Source organism: Oryzias latipes, chromosome 2 (genome assembly GCF_002234675.1).
Source record: "Oryzias latipes chromosome 2, ASM223467v1".
Lineage (NCBI taxonomy): Eukaryota > Metazoa > Chordata > Actinopteri > Beloniformes > Adrianichthyidae > Oryzias > Oryzias latipes.
This window is the reverse complement of record NC_019860.2, coordinates 2,109,084-2,127,051: the sequence shown is the minus strand read 5'-3', so window position 1 is coordinate 2,127,051 and position 17,968 is coordinate 2,109,084. Positions and strand designations below refer to the sequence as shown.

Here is a 17,968-nt window from a genome sequence, read left to right as displayed (position 1 = left end):
AATTATATAATTTAAATGTGATATGTGCGCCGTACACGAGATATAAAAGTTACACATTGGTGGTTCATGCATGAAAAGCCCGTTGGATACACGTGGAACGGTCGTGGAAAGACAAAAATTCTTGTAAGCATCTCACAAAAATCATAGTAATTGCATAGGATTTAAGTAATAATTGTGTATAAACTACGTCAAAAACATGTAAACCTGCGTAATCCTAAACCGACCAGAAATTTTGAACTGTTCAAAACTAATTTCACGTAAAGACCTGTCGGCCAAAACGCTCAACTTACATCTGCGCACATCGACAAAAAAGACGTCAGAATTATCACGCATGTATCACGAAAGACCGAAATTTCATACGTGGAAAATAGGGTTGGGCGATGTCCCTTAAATTGGCCGTTGACGATGTTTGCTGTCAACCATCGGGATGGACGATGACATCGTCGGGGGGGGGGGGGGGGGGGGGTATTTTTACATTTTTCGTTCTTATATAACTGCTATTCGTTTTTTTGCTTTTTTCATTTTATTTCCCAACTAATGACTAATCCGCGATGATCCAGTATAAACTAAGGGAAGTGACTTTAACAAAAAAAGTAACAAACAAAATAGAAAAGAAGTAGTCCGCTCCCGCACTTCACTACTGAAGTGGACCGGCGGAGCGCGGACTTACAGCTTTGTGTTTGAGGGGAAGGGGGGGATGTGTGTGCTTTGTTACATGAGCGCTATGTGTGGGAGATTTAATACTGCGATCCGTCCCGCAGCTCTAGGGGTACAAGCAACCGAACTCAGAACTGGGTCTAAAAGTGTGTGTCTGAGCACAACTCGGATCGTCAACACACAGCTGTTTGAGCTTCAACAAAGAAATGTCGCTCAGTCCTTAGAAAACATTCAAACAATCACGCGGATTTGTGTTTCCAGTCGTGTCCCGACAAAATAAAGGCTGATGTTATTCTTACATGTTTACGTGCAGCCAGCAAGCAGCACCACCCAAAGCTAATGTTGTTAGCCCGTGTTAGCATACTGCTAATCCTGGCTTCGTTCAGAAAAAGCACTGACCACACAGATTAAAATTCAAATAATGAGCGAACAGGTGTTTCATAATAACCGTAACATTATTAAAAGCACGTTTAAAAGATCATCTCGTATTTTACCGAGCTGACATGTCAATGTATTTAGCCGCTCGGCGCTGTTTAACATTGTTTTGTATTGAATTGTTACATTCAATAAAGTTTGAAAAAAAATGCCGCTTGGCGGAGTTTATATCCTTCCGTTTTCAAACCCTACTGCGCATGTGCGAATGATTTATTCCGACGGAAAGTGTGACCTTAGTGAACGTTTTTATATTCTGAAAACATTTTTCTGGTTCCATGTACACGGTTGGATTCTAATCCGACCATTGATCCCATCAAGATATTTTGTACATGTAACCGCGGCTTATGGTGTCAACGTGGCGGGGGCGTGGCATCACGATGGTGGTCTCTCCATCGGGATGTCAGTCACCCATCACGATGGACGATGATATCGTCCATCGGCACAACCCTAGTGGAAAATGCGCAAATTGTACGTAGCACTGATTAAACGCTGATTAATTTCACATGGTGGACCAGGACAGTTTTTGACTTAGCAATAAGATATTTAACCCGGCGATATCTAAAAAATGTACACTCTTCGAAGGATCGCAATTTTTTAACCATTTACGAATTCAACATAAATCCCCAGATTCCGACACGTCAATATCAGCTTACCGTACTTACCTTGGTTGCATAAACATTTCACATTAGTAACATTTAATGTTAATAATACTAAAACTTTCTATAGGTAACACTTTATGTTGATGACACTCGATTAATGTCAAATCCGCTTTGGTCTGCGTCAGAAAAGGCTTAAACGCGTCACTGCTTTAATGTTTTTCCGCTTCAGAATTTGCTAAACTGCGTCGACTGTTAATGAGTTACGTTAAGTCAAAGAACGTCAATGCTGGTGTTAACCCTTTAACAAGCTGAACTTTTTTAGCAACTAAAATGACTCATACGGAATTTTTTAAATACTTTAATAATACTTTTGGAGTTTGGATAATCTCCGATCCGTTTTCCTGCACTAGTTGGTCACAAATCCTCCTGAATTGAGTTTGAGCAGAAAATTAGAAGGTGCTGAAGTTTAAAGAAGATCAAAGAGCAGAATGTCTTAAAATAGCCCAAAAAGGTTGCACACCTTAAATTTTGACCTGATTTAACTGAGTTCTAATACGTTTATTTTTGTTTTTGGTCGTTAGGAAGTCCTGGTCTTTAGTGTCTGGCCGATATTGTTCCTCATCCAGGCTCAAGTGTGAGCTTTTAAAGGAAGTTCATTGATCAGCACTGGAATTAAAGGAAACACTCGGGGTCAATCACTTTGACCTCCACTCTACATTTGCTTATCTTGTTCTTTTCTAACCATCGCTTTAAAAGATGAAAGATTTAATCACAGAGAAGTCGCTGCTCAGGACTACAAGCTTATTACTTTTGATGAACCGTCAGCCGACTCAGCAACTCCTTTCAAAATCCTGAGCGTTTGCAGGTTTTTTTCTTTTGGTCCATTTCTGCTGAGTTACTGGCAGTGAGTACCAGCTCTTCTGGAGGTGTGGAACCGTGGGGCTGTGTCGGCACCGTGACACAGGGATGCCTGCAGCGCTGCCCGAGGACGCCACTCAGACATCTGGAGAGCCTGGAGCTCCTCCTTTACCGACTGCTTTTGGCTCACTTTTGATGATCTGTAAAGGTCAAAACTCTTGAATCACTGAAGGCTGCTCAGGTTTTGATTTACCCACAATTCTTGAAAAGTCTTTTTTCCCCCCACCGTACGAGTTACATGGCAAGAGCCGCAGCTATCAAGCTAATTTCAATCTTCCGACATGATTTCAATAAGATGACATAAATCTGTTTGGAAATCTCATTGGCAACACCTAAATAACACACAATCTTTAGACGACCGTTTAATTAATGTAATTTCAACGAATCGTAGCGTAAAAGAAAGCAGTAGTAAACACTTTGTGCTATGCTTTCCTTTACGCTGATTGCGTAAACAATGGACTACCGTACGGTGTTACACATCTCCGTTTCAGAATCCGTCTGAGTAAAGTTTATTGCGGAAACGGTTGACAAGTTATGATAATGCAAAGAACGCCAACACTGGAGCCGTAGCCCTTTAACACCTAGGATGTCACCGGTGACACCTGAAAAACACGCACTCTTTGACCTTCAGTAAGCTCTTAATAGTTTTTGCGATCAACGTAATTACATTGCATTCTAAAGCAGAAGAAAGCAACTATGCAACTCTTTCCATGAACGTTTTTTTTTTTTTTTTTAATCGGCAACACTGTTAAATATCAGCATACGGTTGATTTTGTCCGTTTCAGAGTCCGTCGTATTTAAGTCGATTGTAAAAACGGTTCAAGAGTTTACAGGAGTACGCTGGTATTACGTTATTGCGTAAACAGTTGAAGAGTTACGATAAGTCAACATTGGGGTCAAAGTTCAGGTGTGTGACCCTTTAACACCAACACACGGTTTTTGAATTATCGTAACTCTTTGAATGTTAACGCTATCAACGCCATTTCATTGGATGTGGAGGACAGAAGATTTGCATGGGCTTCTCACGAACATACACTTTAACGTAGTGCTTCATTTTTTTGTTATAAAATCAGCTGATTAATTGCGTAAACACTCAACTACTGTAAAATATCGCATTTTGGCGCAGAGCTGCCTTCCTCTGCTTTCGAATCGGTCAGTATTGCGTTACGTTGTAAACAGTTATTTAAAGAGCAGCAACACTGGAGTCGACGGTGGCGCTCTCCTCTTTCCTGCATCTGCTGATGTTTTTCTGAGGAAAACATCGCCCGTCTTTGATCCGTTAAGGATCTTTAACTCCTGTTAAAGGCAGCAAAAAACAAAGAAAAAAGCACGGTGGAGCCGGCAGAGGAAGGGTCGTTCTTTACTGAGAAGAAGTTGTCAACTACTGATGAAGAATTCATCAATCCGCTGGAGCCAAAAGTGGAGCGGAAAGATGGGAAATGTCTTTTGGGGTCAGAGGCAGATCTGCCATCATGAGCGTGCGGCGTCGCCGTTCCGACTCCGAGGTTAACATATGTTCTGCTCTGTTCTCTGAAGACTTCTTTTTTCGGTTCTCTGTGGCTGACGGCTGTAGCTCCGCCTGCAGCCCTGATTTCCCGGCGGAACAGAGAAACTCGGAGTTGAATTCCTACGAGGTGAAGCTGCTCATTAGAGCTCCAAGCTCAAAGGTGCAGCGGGATCTGAGGATGAACCCTGGGATCCTGCAGCTGCTGCTGCTGGGGGAGGCGGCGGTACCTTGTTTGTTTGTTTGTTTGTTTCCTTTCACGTCTCCTCTGTCTGTGTGCAGAGGCAGGACGGCCTGATGCAGCGCTCCATCCGGGAGGTGAACACGTCCAGCCACTGGTGCGTGCTGTGGGACCTGGACGAGGACACGCACTACAGCGTCCAGGTGACATGTTTTCCCCGACTGTACTTTTGTTATTTGTGATTGTGGGGTTTCTTAAATTCCGTTGCTGAAAACGTCTGTAAGACATTGAACCTTTTGAAAACTGAGAACTAACATCATCAGCAAATAAATATTTGTCTTTTTTGACGACGAATTCGAATGAATTTAAATTTTTGGTTTGCATCGTCTCAAATCAGCTTTTATTTTGATAGCTGGACATTTTTAACTTCCAGATTGAAGCTTGCTTAAGAAATAAATAGGGGGAGTCAGATTAGTTCAACAGTTAGCTACTAGGAGATCTGCCGCAAAGACAGCTGGTAACATTTTTACAAGAGCAAAGTTTGGATTTAGTTCAACCCTTCAACACTGAGCTTTAGCTTTAGTGTTGACAACTTTGCACAAATTGAGATCAACACAAGTCAAACCCTCTCAGTCCTCCTGGAATTCTGGCTTAAGTCCATCATGGATTAGTTTTGAAATGAGAACAGAGAAAGGTCTGGGTGTGGACTCACGGCTCCAGCTCCCCAAAATGGAATTTTCCAGACAGACAAGCAGTTGGAAATAAGCAGATGGAATGGACATGGCGGTGGTGGTGGCGTTCCTCTCAAGTCTTTAAGAACTTGAAACTTGGACTTGAGTTGTGCCTAAATCTTAGAGTTTGTGACTTGAGACTTGTAATAAAGTTGTACAAAAATCTCACATGACATAACCCAGGACTTGACTTGAAACTTAACCTTGAAAACTTGAAACTTGATGTACAAGAAATCGCACATGGGGTGACTTGAAACTTGACTTGGGAATCAACTTTAAGGAATCAAAACTTGGACATGAGTTGTACCAAAATCTCACATGCAGGACTTGAAACTTTTCTTGAGACTCTGCCGTAAGGGCTTAAGACTTGGGATCGAGTTCCCGCAAAATCTCACACGCAGTTATTTGGGACTTAACTTGAATCTCATATTTGAAGACTTGAGACTCGACATCAACCACTTGAAAACCTGGACTTGAGTTGTGCTTAAATCTCACATGCACTGAATCGACACTTGACTTCAGACTCGACCTTAAGGGCTTGAGACTTGGAATTACGTTTTCCCAAAATCTCACACGAAGGGACATGAGACATGACTCGAGATTTCTCCTTAAGGACTAAAATTTGAATTCTAGTCGTACTTAATGCCACACTGACTTGAGAGTTGAACTTAAGGATTTGAGACTTTAATTTGGACTGTAATCTCACATTCAGGGACTGTGTGACTCAATCCTAAGGACTTGAGACTTGAGGTGTAGGACTTGTATCTGCATTAGAACTACAAAAACATGCACTGACTCTCTTAGTGTCCCTAGAGGTTGTTTCAAGGTACTTCAACCACAATTTGTGGCAAACAAATGATTAAAAAAAAATAATAATTTCAACTTTAAGTTTTGAGACTTGGACTTCAATGTAAAGAATGTAATCGACCTGTAATGGACAAATATGGACACGGGTAATGTTTTTACACCCTTCTTGAAAAACATTGATAATGCAAATCTTGTGTGTACTTGTCTTTGTCCATAAATTAATTTCAGTCGGTGTGCCCTGTGAGATTAATATATGAATATACTTAAAACCTGTAAAAAGTTGTGTGCAGACTGTAGAACTTTTATGCCGTGTATGCGGCGCGCATATCGCATTATAATTACGTAATTGACGCACAAATTAACAATGAATTGCATTTAAACAGCCCAATAATCACGCTTGGTTCGTGTTCTACGTTGATTGAGTTCTTTGTTTGGTTTTAACTTGTTTAATGCGTCATCTGTAAAAATTTTGCGTAAAGAACCACAACTTTTCTTACTTTTTCCACGTATATTCACGCATGACCATGACAATGCACGTAGTGACCGTGTGACACGGCCTTAAATAACTCGCAATGGCCTCAATTTACTGCAAAACTCAGTTTGAATAACAAGATAATTTTAGATCCTGAAGCTTTTCTAATGTAGTTTAACCCTGAGATGTCGCCGGTGACGCCTTAATAACATATGTTGTATAAATTACCGTAACTCTACGACAGTTCACGCAATTATCCCTTGTGCTATCATAGGCACTTTAACATTGGGAGTTGGGTCATCTAGACCCACTAGACAGTGCTCTGAACCTTTTTTCTTCAATGATTTGTGATCTTCACTGGTGTCCATGGATTACACGAAATCTTTCCACCTTTATCCACCTTTGTCATGGTAGGAATATCACGTCAATGTGAGGGTGGGGTCATCTAAGATAGCACAAGGGTTAACGCAATTCCAACAGATTCACCTGTGGAGAAAAGACGCTTTGCTCCGACACTTTTGTAAACTTTACTGTCAGAATTCACTGGAATTTAATTAATTGCGAATTAAAATAGCTGAATAATTAAAATCGTAGTGGAGTATCTGTAATTTTAAAAAAAATCCACGTTGGTGCGTATGCTATGATGTTAATGAACATAATTGGCCAATTAAAATGGATCAAATATAAATCTGGTTTCTTAATCTTATTAATCTGGATCAGAACCTGAAAAGGACACGATAAAACATCTCAAACGTCATTAGCCGTTAAAGTGCCTTTTACAGTCCTTCAACAACGCTAGTTACCCTGAACTTGACACGCTGACGGCTCTTACAGACGGCTGTTTGAGTGGAGCTGCGGTTCCGCTGCCGGCGTCTAATGGGACTCGGTGATCATTAACCTCCTGAGAATCCATCGCAGCTCAGTGGAGCGACACAGATTGTCCTTTAGACACAGGAGTGCAGCTTGAATGTGACTTTCTGCCATTGAGCAAAATGAATCAATAGGAACTCTGACCTGCGTTATACGACACAGGGGGACGAATGACAAATGAATTCCCAATGGGACCTGACGTAATCGTCCTGGATGAGTTGGATTTAGGCCTCCTGGTTCCATCTAAGGACTTGTGTTTTGGTCTACAACATCTCTGAGGATCCATTGGTTTTATTGCATGTCTTCTGGATCTCAGTGTTCTTTTTTTTTTTTTAGCAAACTGGTCTCTAAATTAAAAATCACCCAAAAAAAGTTAAAAACAATCAATCTCCCATAAGGCACCATGATGGTTGTTTTTTTATCTCGTCCAATTAGGTAGATAAAAATACCCACTGAAAATCCTTTAATTTTGGCCTAAAACCTCAAAGCCACTTGAAAACCCATTCAGCTGGTAAATACGTCTCTGTTGGGATTAAACAGCCATTTTCCTCTAAAATGTTCTGTTTCTCTTTGCTTGGGGGTCAGGTGCAGTCCATCGGGTTTCATGGCGACAGCCAGCCAAGCCGAGCCATCCACTTCAGGACTCTGGAGAGAACCGACCATTATCCAGCCGGAGTCCTTGACCACCGTAAATACACAAACTTTATGGACCAAAACGGGAATTAAGAAACTTATCAAACAGTTCATTTATTCTAAAAGCTTTCAAGTTCTCGTAGCAAGATGTAATCATGTTTTTATTGGTTTGTTATTTTAGAGTAAATTTTGTCTTATTTTCTGCCAGAATTTGAAAGTTTTTTTCCCACTGGGTTGTAACTGGAAACTAGCTTCGAATCTGTTTCAAAAACGTCTCTGGGGGGGGCCCAGCGGCGCTGGATGGGCTTCCCGTCTACACCTGGGGCTGGGATCGGCCCTTCCCTGGCTCTGGGGCGGGACGGGACAACCCTCTTGGGGCCCCCGGTCGCTCTGGGTGTCATCCGCTTCGGCTGCGGGGTCTGGGGGTGGGGTGGGGTGGGGGTCTTGTCGGCCCTGTCCTGTGGGGGGGCATTCTGGGGGAGGGGGGGGGCCCTATTGGTACGGGGCAGGGGGGGTTGACGGGTCGGGGTCTCCGCTGAGGCCATCGGCGGTTTCCCCGGCCGGTTGGCTGCCTCGGTCCCGTCGAGGCCTGACCAGAGCTCTTCTAGGGCCGGCGTTTGGGGGTGGGGGCCTGGGCTTGCTCCGGGGGGGGCCGGCGCTTTCTGGCTCCCCTCTCTCTGTGTGGGGGTGGTGGTGCTGGGCCTGGGGTGTCTGCGCCTCCGGGGGTGGGGCCCCGGGGCTGGGTGGGCCTGGCCCCCTTGCTGGGGGGGGGGGGCGGGGGACGGCTGTTTGACCACCGGGGGACAGTCTATCATCTGTCCCCAACTTACCCCCTTCCTCATATAACCTCATAATAGGGTGAGGGGGTGGGGGGCTTAGCCTGCGATGAGCCTTGGGGGGGGGGGGTTCACTAGGCAGTGACCCCCCTCCTGTGGTTGCCGTATGGAGTGGGCCCCCCCTCTTTCGGTTTTATTTGCACCTTAGACATGTAGGGCCCTTGGTAGGGGGGGTGCTTGGACATCACTGCCAGCAAGCAGCGGATGTCCTCCTAGCACCCTACCCGCCAATTTTAACCGCACCTTAGACATTTAGGGCCCCTTGGTGGGGAGGGTGAGGGGACGTCACTGTGAGTAATCAGGAGACGTCCCCTTAGTGCCCTACCCGCCAATTTTAACCGCACCCCCCTTAGTACACACACCCCTCCCCCCTCAATATATACATCCCAACATAAACACACACACATGCACACACACACTCTCTCAAACACACATACACGCACACACATTTTGCAAGGAAGGTGGGACCTAGGACCATCTGTCCCCTGCCTCTTCCCTGGTGGGGGGTACGGGCCCCTTTGCAACGGCGGCTGTGTCCCCGGGGTGCTGGCTTCCTGGGCCCGGCGGTGCTCTCTCCGCGCGGTGGGGGGGTTCACATTACATCTGAGCCGGGGGTGTTCGTGTCCCTGGGGGGTGGGTTCTGGTCCTTGCTCCTGAGTGCTGGGCCCCGCCAAATTTCCAACTGTGGCCGAGCCTGGTCGGGCCATATTTACAACACCCCTTGTGGGCCCTCTTTTTTCCCCGGGGTTCCCCCCTCCTGGGCGGGGGCGGCGGGCCCCTGCCTCGCTCCTCCCTGGACCAACCGTTGGCCGGGCGGATGGCTGCCTGGAGTGCGGAGTGGGTCTCCCTTGGGGGGTCCTGGCCCGTACCTGGGGTTGGGGCGGGGGGATGCCCGGAACTCCTGGGTGGTGGTGGGGTGCTCGTCTGGGGCTGTGGGCGTCCTTCTCCGGTGGGGCCCTGCGTTGGGTTCTCCCGGCGCGGCGGGGGGGCTGCTCTCCTGGTTGGGCTGGGGCGGCGCCCTCTTTCCCTCCGTGCCTCCCTGCTCTCTGGCTCTGGGGGCCTTGCGGCGGCCCTGCTGGCCCTGGCCTGGGTGGCGGGCTTGGTCGCCCGGGCGGCGGTTGTTCCCTGCCGGTTCCCGTGTGGTGTTGGGGGGAGTCCGGCTGCCGCTGCTGGTGCAGTGGGGGTCTTGGGGTGGGGATGGCTGGGCACTCTCCCTCCTTCTTTTCACGTTCCACCATCCATTTTAGAAGAACATAAACACTCACCTGAGCACAGGTGTCAGCTCAACAGACTGAATGACTGAAATATTTCACACTAGTTGGTTTTAAGGCATAAGTATGCGTGTGAACACTATCTGTTTTGTGTACATGTCGACAGGTGGACATTTTTGCAACTAACAAGTGTGTTTATAACATTTGAGTGTGTGTGTGGACAGGCTCCGCCCTTTTTTTTTGTTTTTTTTTTACATTTGAACCTTACCATAATGATTAACAACCAGTAAACTTGTTGCTTTATGCTGCTTCATGGTCTTATCCCCCTTCCCCTCCTATTATCACCCCCTACCCCCCCTCTCTCTAACGTCCCTCTTTCTTCTTCCCCTCTTTCCTTTTCCGTCCGGTCCAACACCAAAGATTTTCAGACATGTTTGAAATTAATAAAGTTTGGCCTCAATTACAAAAGGGGTTTATTCAGACATACCTTTGGTTTGTCTGAAGATTAATAACCCCTCTTGTTAAAGTAAAATATGTCCAACCCAAGAGGCCCTCAGCTCTCATCTGTCTGCCTAGCTGTTGGACAGGACAAGTTAAAAAAAAAAAAAAAAAAAAAAAAAAAAAAAAAACGTCTCAAATTAGTCTCAGTTTCTGTTTTAAATTCATAAACTCGTTTTTTTTTCTATGCTGGAATCTTAAACTTGGTGGATTTGTGCATGGCGGTCAAGTGTGAGGAAAGTTGCCAAATATTAGAGAAAATTTTGCAACTTTTGCGACTCAGTTTGGCGAATTCGAGACTAAAATTAGAATCTTTGATAGTCGTAATTGAAGCGAAGTGTTCCCGAACTACCCTTACAGGTGAATACGTGCTGTCAGGTCAAAGTGAACACTCGGATGTCGGCGTCTCGTACTAATTTTTATCTTTTTGGGACCCCAAATCCTGCGGACTACCTAATAAGTCCATTGCTGTGTCCGAATTCATTCCCTACCCCCCAACTATTAAAAAACTATGTGCGAGACTCTCTAGCGCCCTGGATTTTAAAAGCAATGCGGACACCATGCTTAGCTTTTTTTTTTTAAACGGCAAATGTGACGTCACCGATGTGACAGAGTAAAAACCCAATAGATTAGAATCAGGGGTTGACATAGCCCAGAAATTTGCACTGGCCCACAGGGCCAGTAGTTTTTGAAACTTACTGGCCCTGCCTGAAAGTTACTGGCCCGACACCGCGCATAGCGGGACTCGCCGCTTCGCAGGTGCTTGCAACTTTAGGGGGGTCCGGGGGCATGCCCCCCCGGAAACTTTTAATATGGTGCAATTTGGTGCATTCTGGTGACATCACTTATTTCTACACTTTTCAATGACTGAAAATAGACCATATCAAACTTAAATCTGCTCTAGTCTGTTTCAGATGTTTTGAAGAGAGCACTGCAGTGTAGTAGGTAACACTAGTTCAGAAGTTTTCATGGTGCTTTTAACGGCAAATATCGCAATAAATCATAAACCTTAAATGTGTTAAAACAATCTAATGGCAGCTTGAACCATTTAACGAATCAAATAAATCCCTTAATGCATTTGACCAATCAGATGGACGCCTTCACATTGTTGACCAATCAGATGGAGCCCTGTTATGTTAGATGTTTGTAACCTATGTCAACGTGGGTCATTTGGAGTATAATTTTTAAACTGGGAATGGTTATTTGGTTATTTTGCTGTTTGTTTATATACCGCAAATTATATCGTTATCGCAATTTCAATCTCTGATATCGCATATCGCGAGTTTTCCTCATATTGTGCAGGTCTAACTGAGATCATTCAGCTAACTAGAAATACTTACTGCTTACAGTGTTGTAAAGAAAAACAAAATTAAGTAGTTTAACATTCTACTGCATTTGAGTCTGAGATTCAGGTATTTGGAGTTGCCTTTGATTCTTTGACATTCAGCTTAAAGCTTAGTGGATACAGTTTCATCTTCAATGCATTCATTAAATATCTTGCTGTCATACTACTAATTATACCCACTACTCCATCCAACATATTCCTATCTATTCCTGCCACGTCTTCCACATCTCTGACATGCTTCAGTCTCTCTTCAGTGACGGTGTCGGATTTATAATCAAATGTAATAATAACACACTGGCTTGTGCCTTCGTTGTTGCTGTTTAACATTGTTTTGTATTGAATTGTTACATTCAATAAAGTTTGAAAAAAAAAAAGTAGTGAGCGCGTGCCGCGTGGTACTCTGCAGTGAAAGCCGAGCGCGCGCAGGCGGGAGAGAAGAGTGATCAAAGGTTTCCCATAGAAACCCTTGAAGTCTGAACACAGGACTAGCAGAAAAACTAAATTATGAAGACGAGGTAAATTTACACGTTTTCGCAAAATTTACTTTATTGAAAAAGGTGAAGAATATATAAACCGTTAGATATTTTAGTGGCCCGAGCGGACAAGTGAAAAGTAAAGTCTTGTGGTCCGCACTGCTCGAAAAACAGGACCGGGCCAGCGGACAAATGGCTATGTCGAGCCCTGTTAGAATATTGTATGACAACTACTTGTGAATCAACGGTGTTCGGATGATAAAAACGTGGATGGTTTATAAAAAATGTAATCAAAATACATTCTTTTCGCAAGAATTGTTCAAACGCAATGCATTTTGGTCTAGATTCGACAATTTAGTGAGCGTTGATGCACACTGGTTTTTCGCAGAGACTTCTGGGAAATTTCTAGAAGTGTTGTTCACATGATAAGGGCACACCTCTTCACCCCAAATCTGTCCAACTCTACCTTGGCAGCAGTTGTTACTACTAGTTACTAACGACTAGAGTTCGGCGTAGGGACACTGTACGACAGCGTAACCCATACTTGTATCTTTCATTAGCCTTACGAATACTTAACGATGCACTTACTACACGTACAATAATGGTACGTTCCATTTTCACAGAGTCTCAAGTAAACTACCAGAATCACCTCCGCTCCTCTGAAGCATAGGGATGTGTACAGTTTGGTTTTTATCTGGTGCCAATGCCAAAGCGATACTATTGCTTAACTGGTGCTTCAAAAATGCTAATTTTGTGTGACGAAGCAGTGACAGTGACTACACCTTCTTTTCTTTTTTAGAACGTTGTACACGTCACTCTTATCTATCTTATCTGTTAGAATATTTAGTTCAGACAAGCTTTCGCCTTCGTCATTTTGACTGAAGCTCCGCCCACTTTCACTGCTTCATCTATTCTTACACAACCCCGCCCACAATCGCGGGACTGTTAACCCATAAGAAAGCAGGACCTAATTTTCGTTAAAAATAAAATGATGTGGGATATTTTGCAGACCAAGTGGACCACAGAACATGTCTGATAGTTTTCTGTTACACAAATGTCACCATGGATGGGTTTGTTGGTACAGATACCAACTTGGTAAAGAGGGGTGGTACCCACCCATACAATTTTTGGGAATACATTTCAGAGTAATTTAAACTTTGTTTTATTTCGGACAATTTGTGTATTCTCTTTAATTCAACTTTGGTTGATTTAAAGTCTTTGGTTAGGGTGCTACAGAAAAAGCAGGAACTTTGTTTTCGGTTGCAAACCCTTTCATTTTTGCTTGACGGTCCAATATTTAAGTTGGATAAAGGTGGAAAGATTTCATGTAATCCATGGACACCAGTGAAGATCACAAATCATTGAAGAAAAAAGGTTCAGAGTACTGTCTAGTGCAGAGGTGGGCACTGAGGGCCGCATTCCTGCATGTTTCCCAGCATACCCTGCTCTGGCATGTTCTGATTGGCTGGACACACCTGAACCAGGTAATCAGCCATGAGTAGGGCAAGACTATCTGGAAATCATGCAGACACACCGGCCCTCGAGGCCTGGAATTGCCCACCCCTGGTCTAGTGGGTTTAGATGACCCAACTCCCTATGTTAACGTGCCCAGGATAGCACAAGGGTTACAGAATTTCACCATCTTGGAGCGCTAATTTAGCAGACGCGCTACCGTTTATTTTTGTCAACCTTTACTAAGACGCTTGGTTGATCTGACGTCACATAAACCCGTTGACCCCTACAACACTGCAGCTGCTGAACTCTTACAGCCGTGTCACACAACCACTATGTATGTTTTGCGCATAATGCACCAATTGATCATACGTGAAAAAGTGAGAAAAGCTGTGGTATTTACGAGAAATTTTCACCAATGAACCGATCATGAATGAACTACTTTAAAACCACGGAAGAAGTACGAATAAACTACACAAAGAACATGTAAACGTAGAACATGATCCGTGTGCGATTATCTATCTTTATATGCAACTCATGACTGATTCATGAGTCAATTATGTAATTATAACGCAATATGTGCGCACTATACGTGATATAAAAGTTCTATATTGGTGGTTCATGCTTGAAAAGTCTGTTAGCCACACGTGGAACGGTCGTGGATAGACACAAATTAGTGTATGAATAGATTGCGTCTAAACTAGAGATGGGCCGATACTGATAACCGATATTTCCCCTACTGTAGCCAACACCGATATTTGCCAATACCGATGTTTCAGTGTCTGGATTAACACTATGTTTGAATTTACTTTGTTAGAAATGTACAACTTCTTATTAGCTATTCAATCACATCGGATGTGACCTTTTGATCGTACTCGATCTGATAGGAACAAGTATCACTTTAAAACTTTGATAATAGATGTGAAGACAGTCAGACCATTTATTGACTATTAGAAAAATAAAATCTAACCAACAACAGTCAGAACAATATCAGTAGAATTTATTACATCGGACCGATATAGATAAACGGGAATTATGCAAATAGCGACCGATATACTGCCACCAATATATTGCCCATCCCTCGTATAAGCAACCTAAAATACGCGTAAACTGCATAAACATCAACCAACCAAAAATTTTGAAAATCTAAGAACTGAATTCATGTAGAGTCGTCGTCCGAAACCCTTGACGGACATCATTGCATACTGACAAACGATGAACACTTCAGATTCATCACTCATGTACAGTGGGACAAAAAAGTATTCTGTCAGCCACCAATTGTGCAAGTTCTCCCCCGTAACCCTTGTGCTATCCTAGGCACTTTAGCATTGGGAGTTGGGTCATCTAGACCCACTAGACAGTGCTCTGAACCTTTTTTCTTCAATGATTTGTGATCTTCACTGGTGTCCATGGATTACATGAAATCTTTCCACCTTTATCCACCTTTGTTATGGTAGGGAGAACACATCAATGTAAGGGTGGGGTCATCTAGACCCTATAATAAAGCACAAGGGTTAAAAAGATGAGAGGCCTGTAATTTTACTCAAAGGTAAACCTCAATGATGAGAGATAAGATGAGAAAAGAAATCCAGAAAATCAGATTATCTCCTTTTTAAAGACTTTCTTAGTAAATTATGGTGGAAAATAAGTATTGCGTAAAAGGTCAAAGAGCGTGGTTAATTGATAATTCAAAGTCATAATCCGTTTTCTTTATGTACATCACTAAGGAAAGCCGATCTAGTGTTCTTGCTCACTATGGGATGTCGGTGGCTGTCCGCAGATGAACCGGCGATGGAGGGTCTGGGCATGACGCCGCACCTGCAGACCGGGGAGCTGCTCATCATCACCACTGTGCTGTTGCTGTGGGCAGGTACGCCTGGTTCAAGTGCGCCCGCGCGTATCAGTGTGTGCGTTTCCCGCCCTTTTTCTTTTTTTATTTAACCGCCCGCCGTCTTCCCCGCCAGCCGTCATCGCCCTCTTCTGCCGACAGTACGATATCATCAAAGACAACGACTCCAACAGCACCAAGGAGAAGGCCAAGAGGCCGCTGGTGCGCTCCAGCTCCTCCTACTACAACGCCTCGGCCGGCAGCTCGCCTGTCTACCACAACGGCGGCGTGCGCAGCGGCAGGGTGACTCCTCTCTCCTTCTGTTGTTGAACCCTTTGTTTCCTTTGAGTCTGAGGTTGCCTAGCAACCGCAGCTGCTAAATATAAAACAAGAGTTCGGGTCTGTGAGGCAACACGTGTCTGCGGTTTCAATAAAGCTCCAGTTCACTTCGTCCTTTAAATGTCAGCATCGTAATCAAAAAGTGGCGTTCATGAACAGCGTTTGCGTCTCTAGAGACTTCACGCCAGCTTCCTCTTCCTCTCTTGCAGCTGCACAGAGCCTCTTCCTCCATCAGCATCATCAGAGTCTGAGCCCCTCTGGAGGAGCTGCAACCCCACCGAGAAAATCATCCAATCAGAGGCACGCTGCTGCCCCCCGGTGGCCAGAAACCGCCACACCTGAAGGAAGCAGAGAGGCGGGAAAACCTGCTTTGATGTCAAACAGCTGTGAATCTTTTTTTTTTAGCATGTAAGCCTCAAATTTTCACTTCTGGACTTCTCGTCTCCTTTCATGTGTTTTCCCTTTACTGACGTACTGGAGGATTAGGTCAAAGTATTTCTGATTTAGAAATGAACGGAATCAGTAACATAGTAAAAATTATGTTGATTTTTTTTTAGCGTTTAGTTAATAAAACATGTTTTGCAAAAAAAAAAACTCATCAAATTTAAAAACATTTTATCACATTACCATCAAAACTGTGCAAACTTTTCTCTGTTCATTTTAAAGATTTTCAAAATAAAATTCACTACCTCATATCTGGATACTAAAAATAAAATTACACCTGTGTGTACAGCGGCACTTGGAACTTTAATTTTCACATAATACAACATTTGAACTTCATGACACACATCCTAACGACCGTGTCACACAGCCACTACGTATATTTTGCGCTGTAATTATTTAAATTCATTTGCGTCTGTTTTAGTCAGAAAAGTGGTCACTCTTGGATTCAAAACGGCCTAAGGTCCATAGCAACCTTAGAGTTTTTTGCACGTCTGAGGCTAAGAAATAAGTACAGAAAGTTTTGTGCTTCTACCTAAAAATAATTTTTTCATTTTCCTTAGCAACCAGCGTTTCGGTTTCTATTCTAATGTTTATAATAGAAAATGTCATGCAGCTTTGTTCAGCTCGATATGATCTGTTGGTCACTTACTTTTACTGAAATAATGTTACGATAAACTAAACCAATACCGAATTTATAAGTTAAAACAAATATTTGCAATAGTTTAGCTTAGTTTCATGTTTTTTAGTATTTTCATTGAGTAGCTCCTTTAAGGCTTTTAAAAAAAAAAAAGCCACTACGTCCTTACGTGAAATTTTCACAGATGTATCACAAATAAACCTTGCAAAGAACACGTAAATCAACGTAAAACATGAACTTTGAGTGATTATTGTGCTGTTTATATGCAATTCATTAGTAATTCGTTTGTCAATTTCGTCATATGAATGTGATATATGCACCGTATTCGCAATATAAAAGTTATACATTGGTGGTACATGCGTGAAACAGTCGTGGAAAGACACAAATTTGAATTTGCTTCTTGCAAAAATCACACACAATTATGTTTGATTTACGTAATAATTGTGTATAAACTACGTAAAATACAAATAAACTGCGTAATTCACAACCGACCAAAGATTTTGAACATATCGTAACACTTATGAATTACATTGATAACACATGTATCATGAAAGACCGATACAATGTTCGTAGCGGCTGTGTGACACGACCTCAATACAGAGTTGGCTTTTGCTCTCCTTAATTTAGACAAATTTGGAATAGAAAATCTTTCCAAATATTGTTTTTCAGTATTAAGCTTGTAAAGATGGCAGTATTGTAGCTTTAAAAGCCTAAACACATACACAGATCATAATTAATTCCATAGTTTAAAACTTAAATATGTGGCCGTGGTGTTTAAAACAATGGTTGCTATGGAAACATATTTCGAGATAGAAGCATGAAATTTGCCGCACACATTTTCTCAGCACCAGGTGAGAAAAAAAGTGAATGGTTGCTATGACGTTAACATAAAACTGTGTGGTTTACTTCAGTGCGAGTGCTACGAAACAGCAGACAGATTAGCTGTTGATATTGAATGGTGTTTTTTTTAGCTGCAGCAAATACCACCAGAATGTAAACTCAGCTTAAGGCATGAGTATCTAAAAAGTGAATCTAGAGGTATTCCGGTAGGAATAACACGTCAATGTAAGGGTGGGGTCATCTAAGATAGCACAAGGG

General features: G+C 43.1%; 1 protein-coding gene across 1 annotated transcript in view; it reads left to right on the top strand.

Annotated features, from left to right (window-relative positions):
* Positions 1-17,023, top strand: part of LOC101171307 (fibronectin type III domain-containing protein 4) — a 39,569-nt gene extending 22,546 nt beyond the window's left edge. The window contains exons 3-7 of the mRNA XM_011481297.3: positions 4,396-4,497; positions 7,760-7,862; positions 15,403-15,492; positions 15,587-15,753; positions 15,999-17,023. Of these exons, the coding sequence (XP_011479599.1) occupies positions 4,396-4,497; positions 7,760-7,862; positions 15,403-15,492; positions 15,587-15,753; positions 15,999-16,040 (504 nt within the window). The 3' untranslated portion in view covers positions 16,041-17,023. The remainder of the gene's footprint in view (positions 1-4,395; positions 4,498-7,759; positions 7,863-15,402; positions 15,493-15,586; positions 15,754-15,998) is intronic.
* Positions 17,024-17,968: the final 945 nt, after the last annotated feature.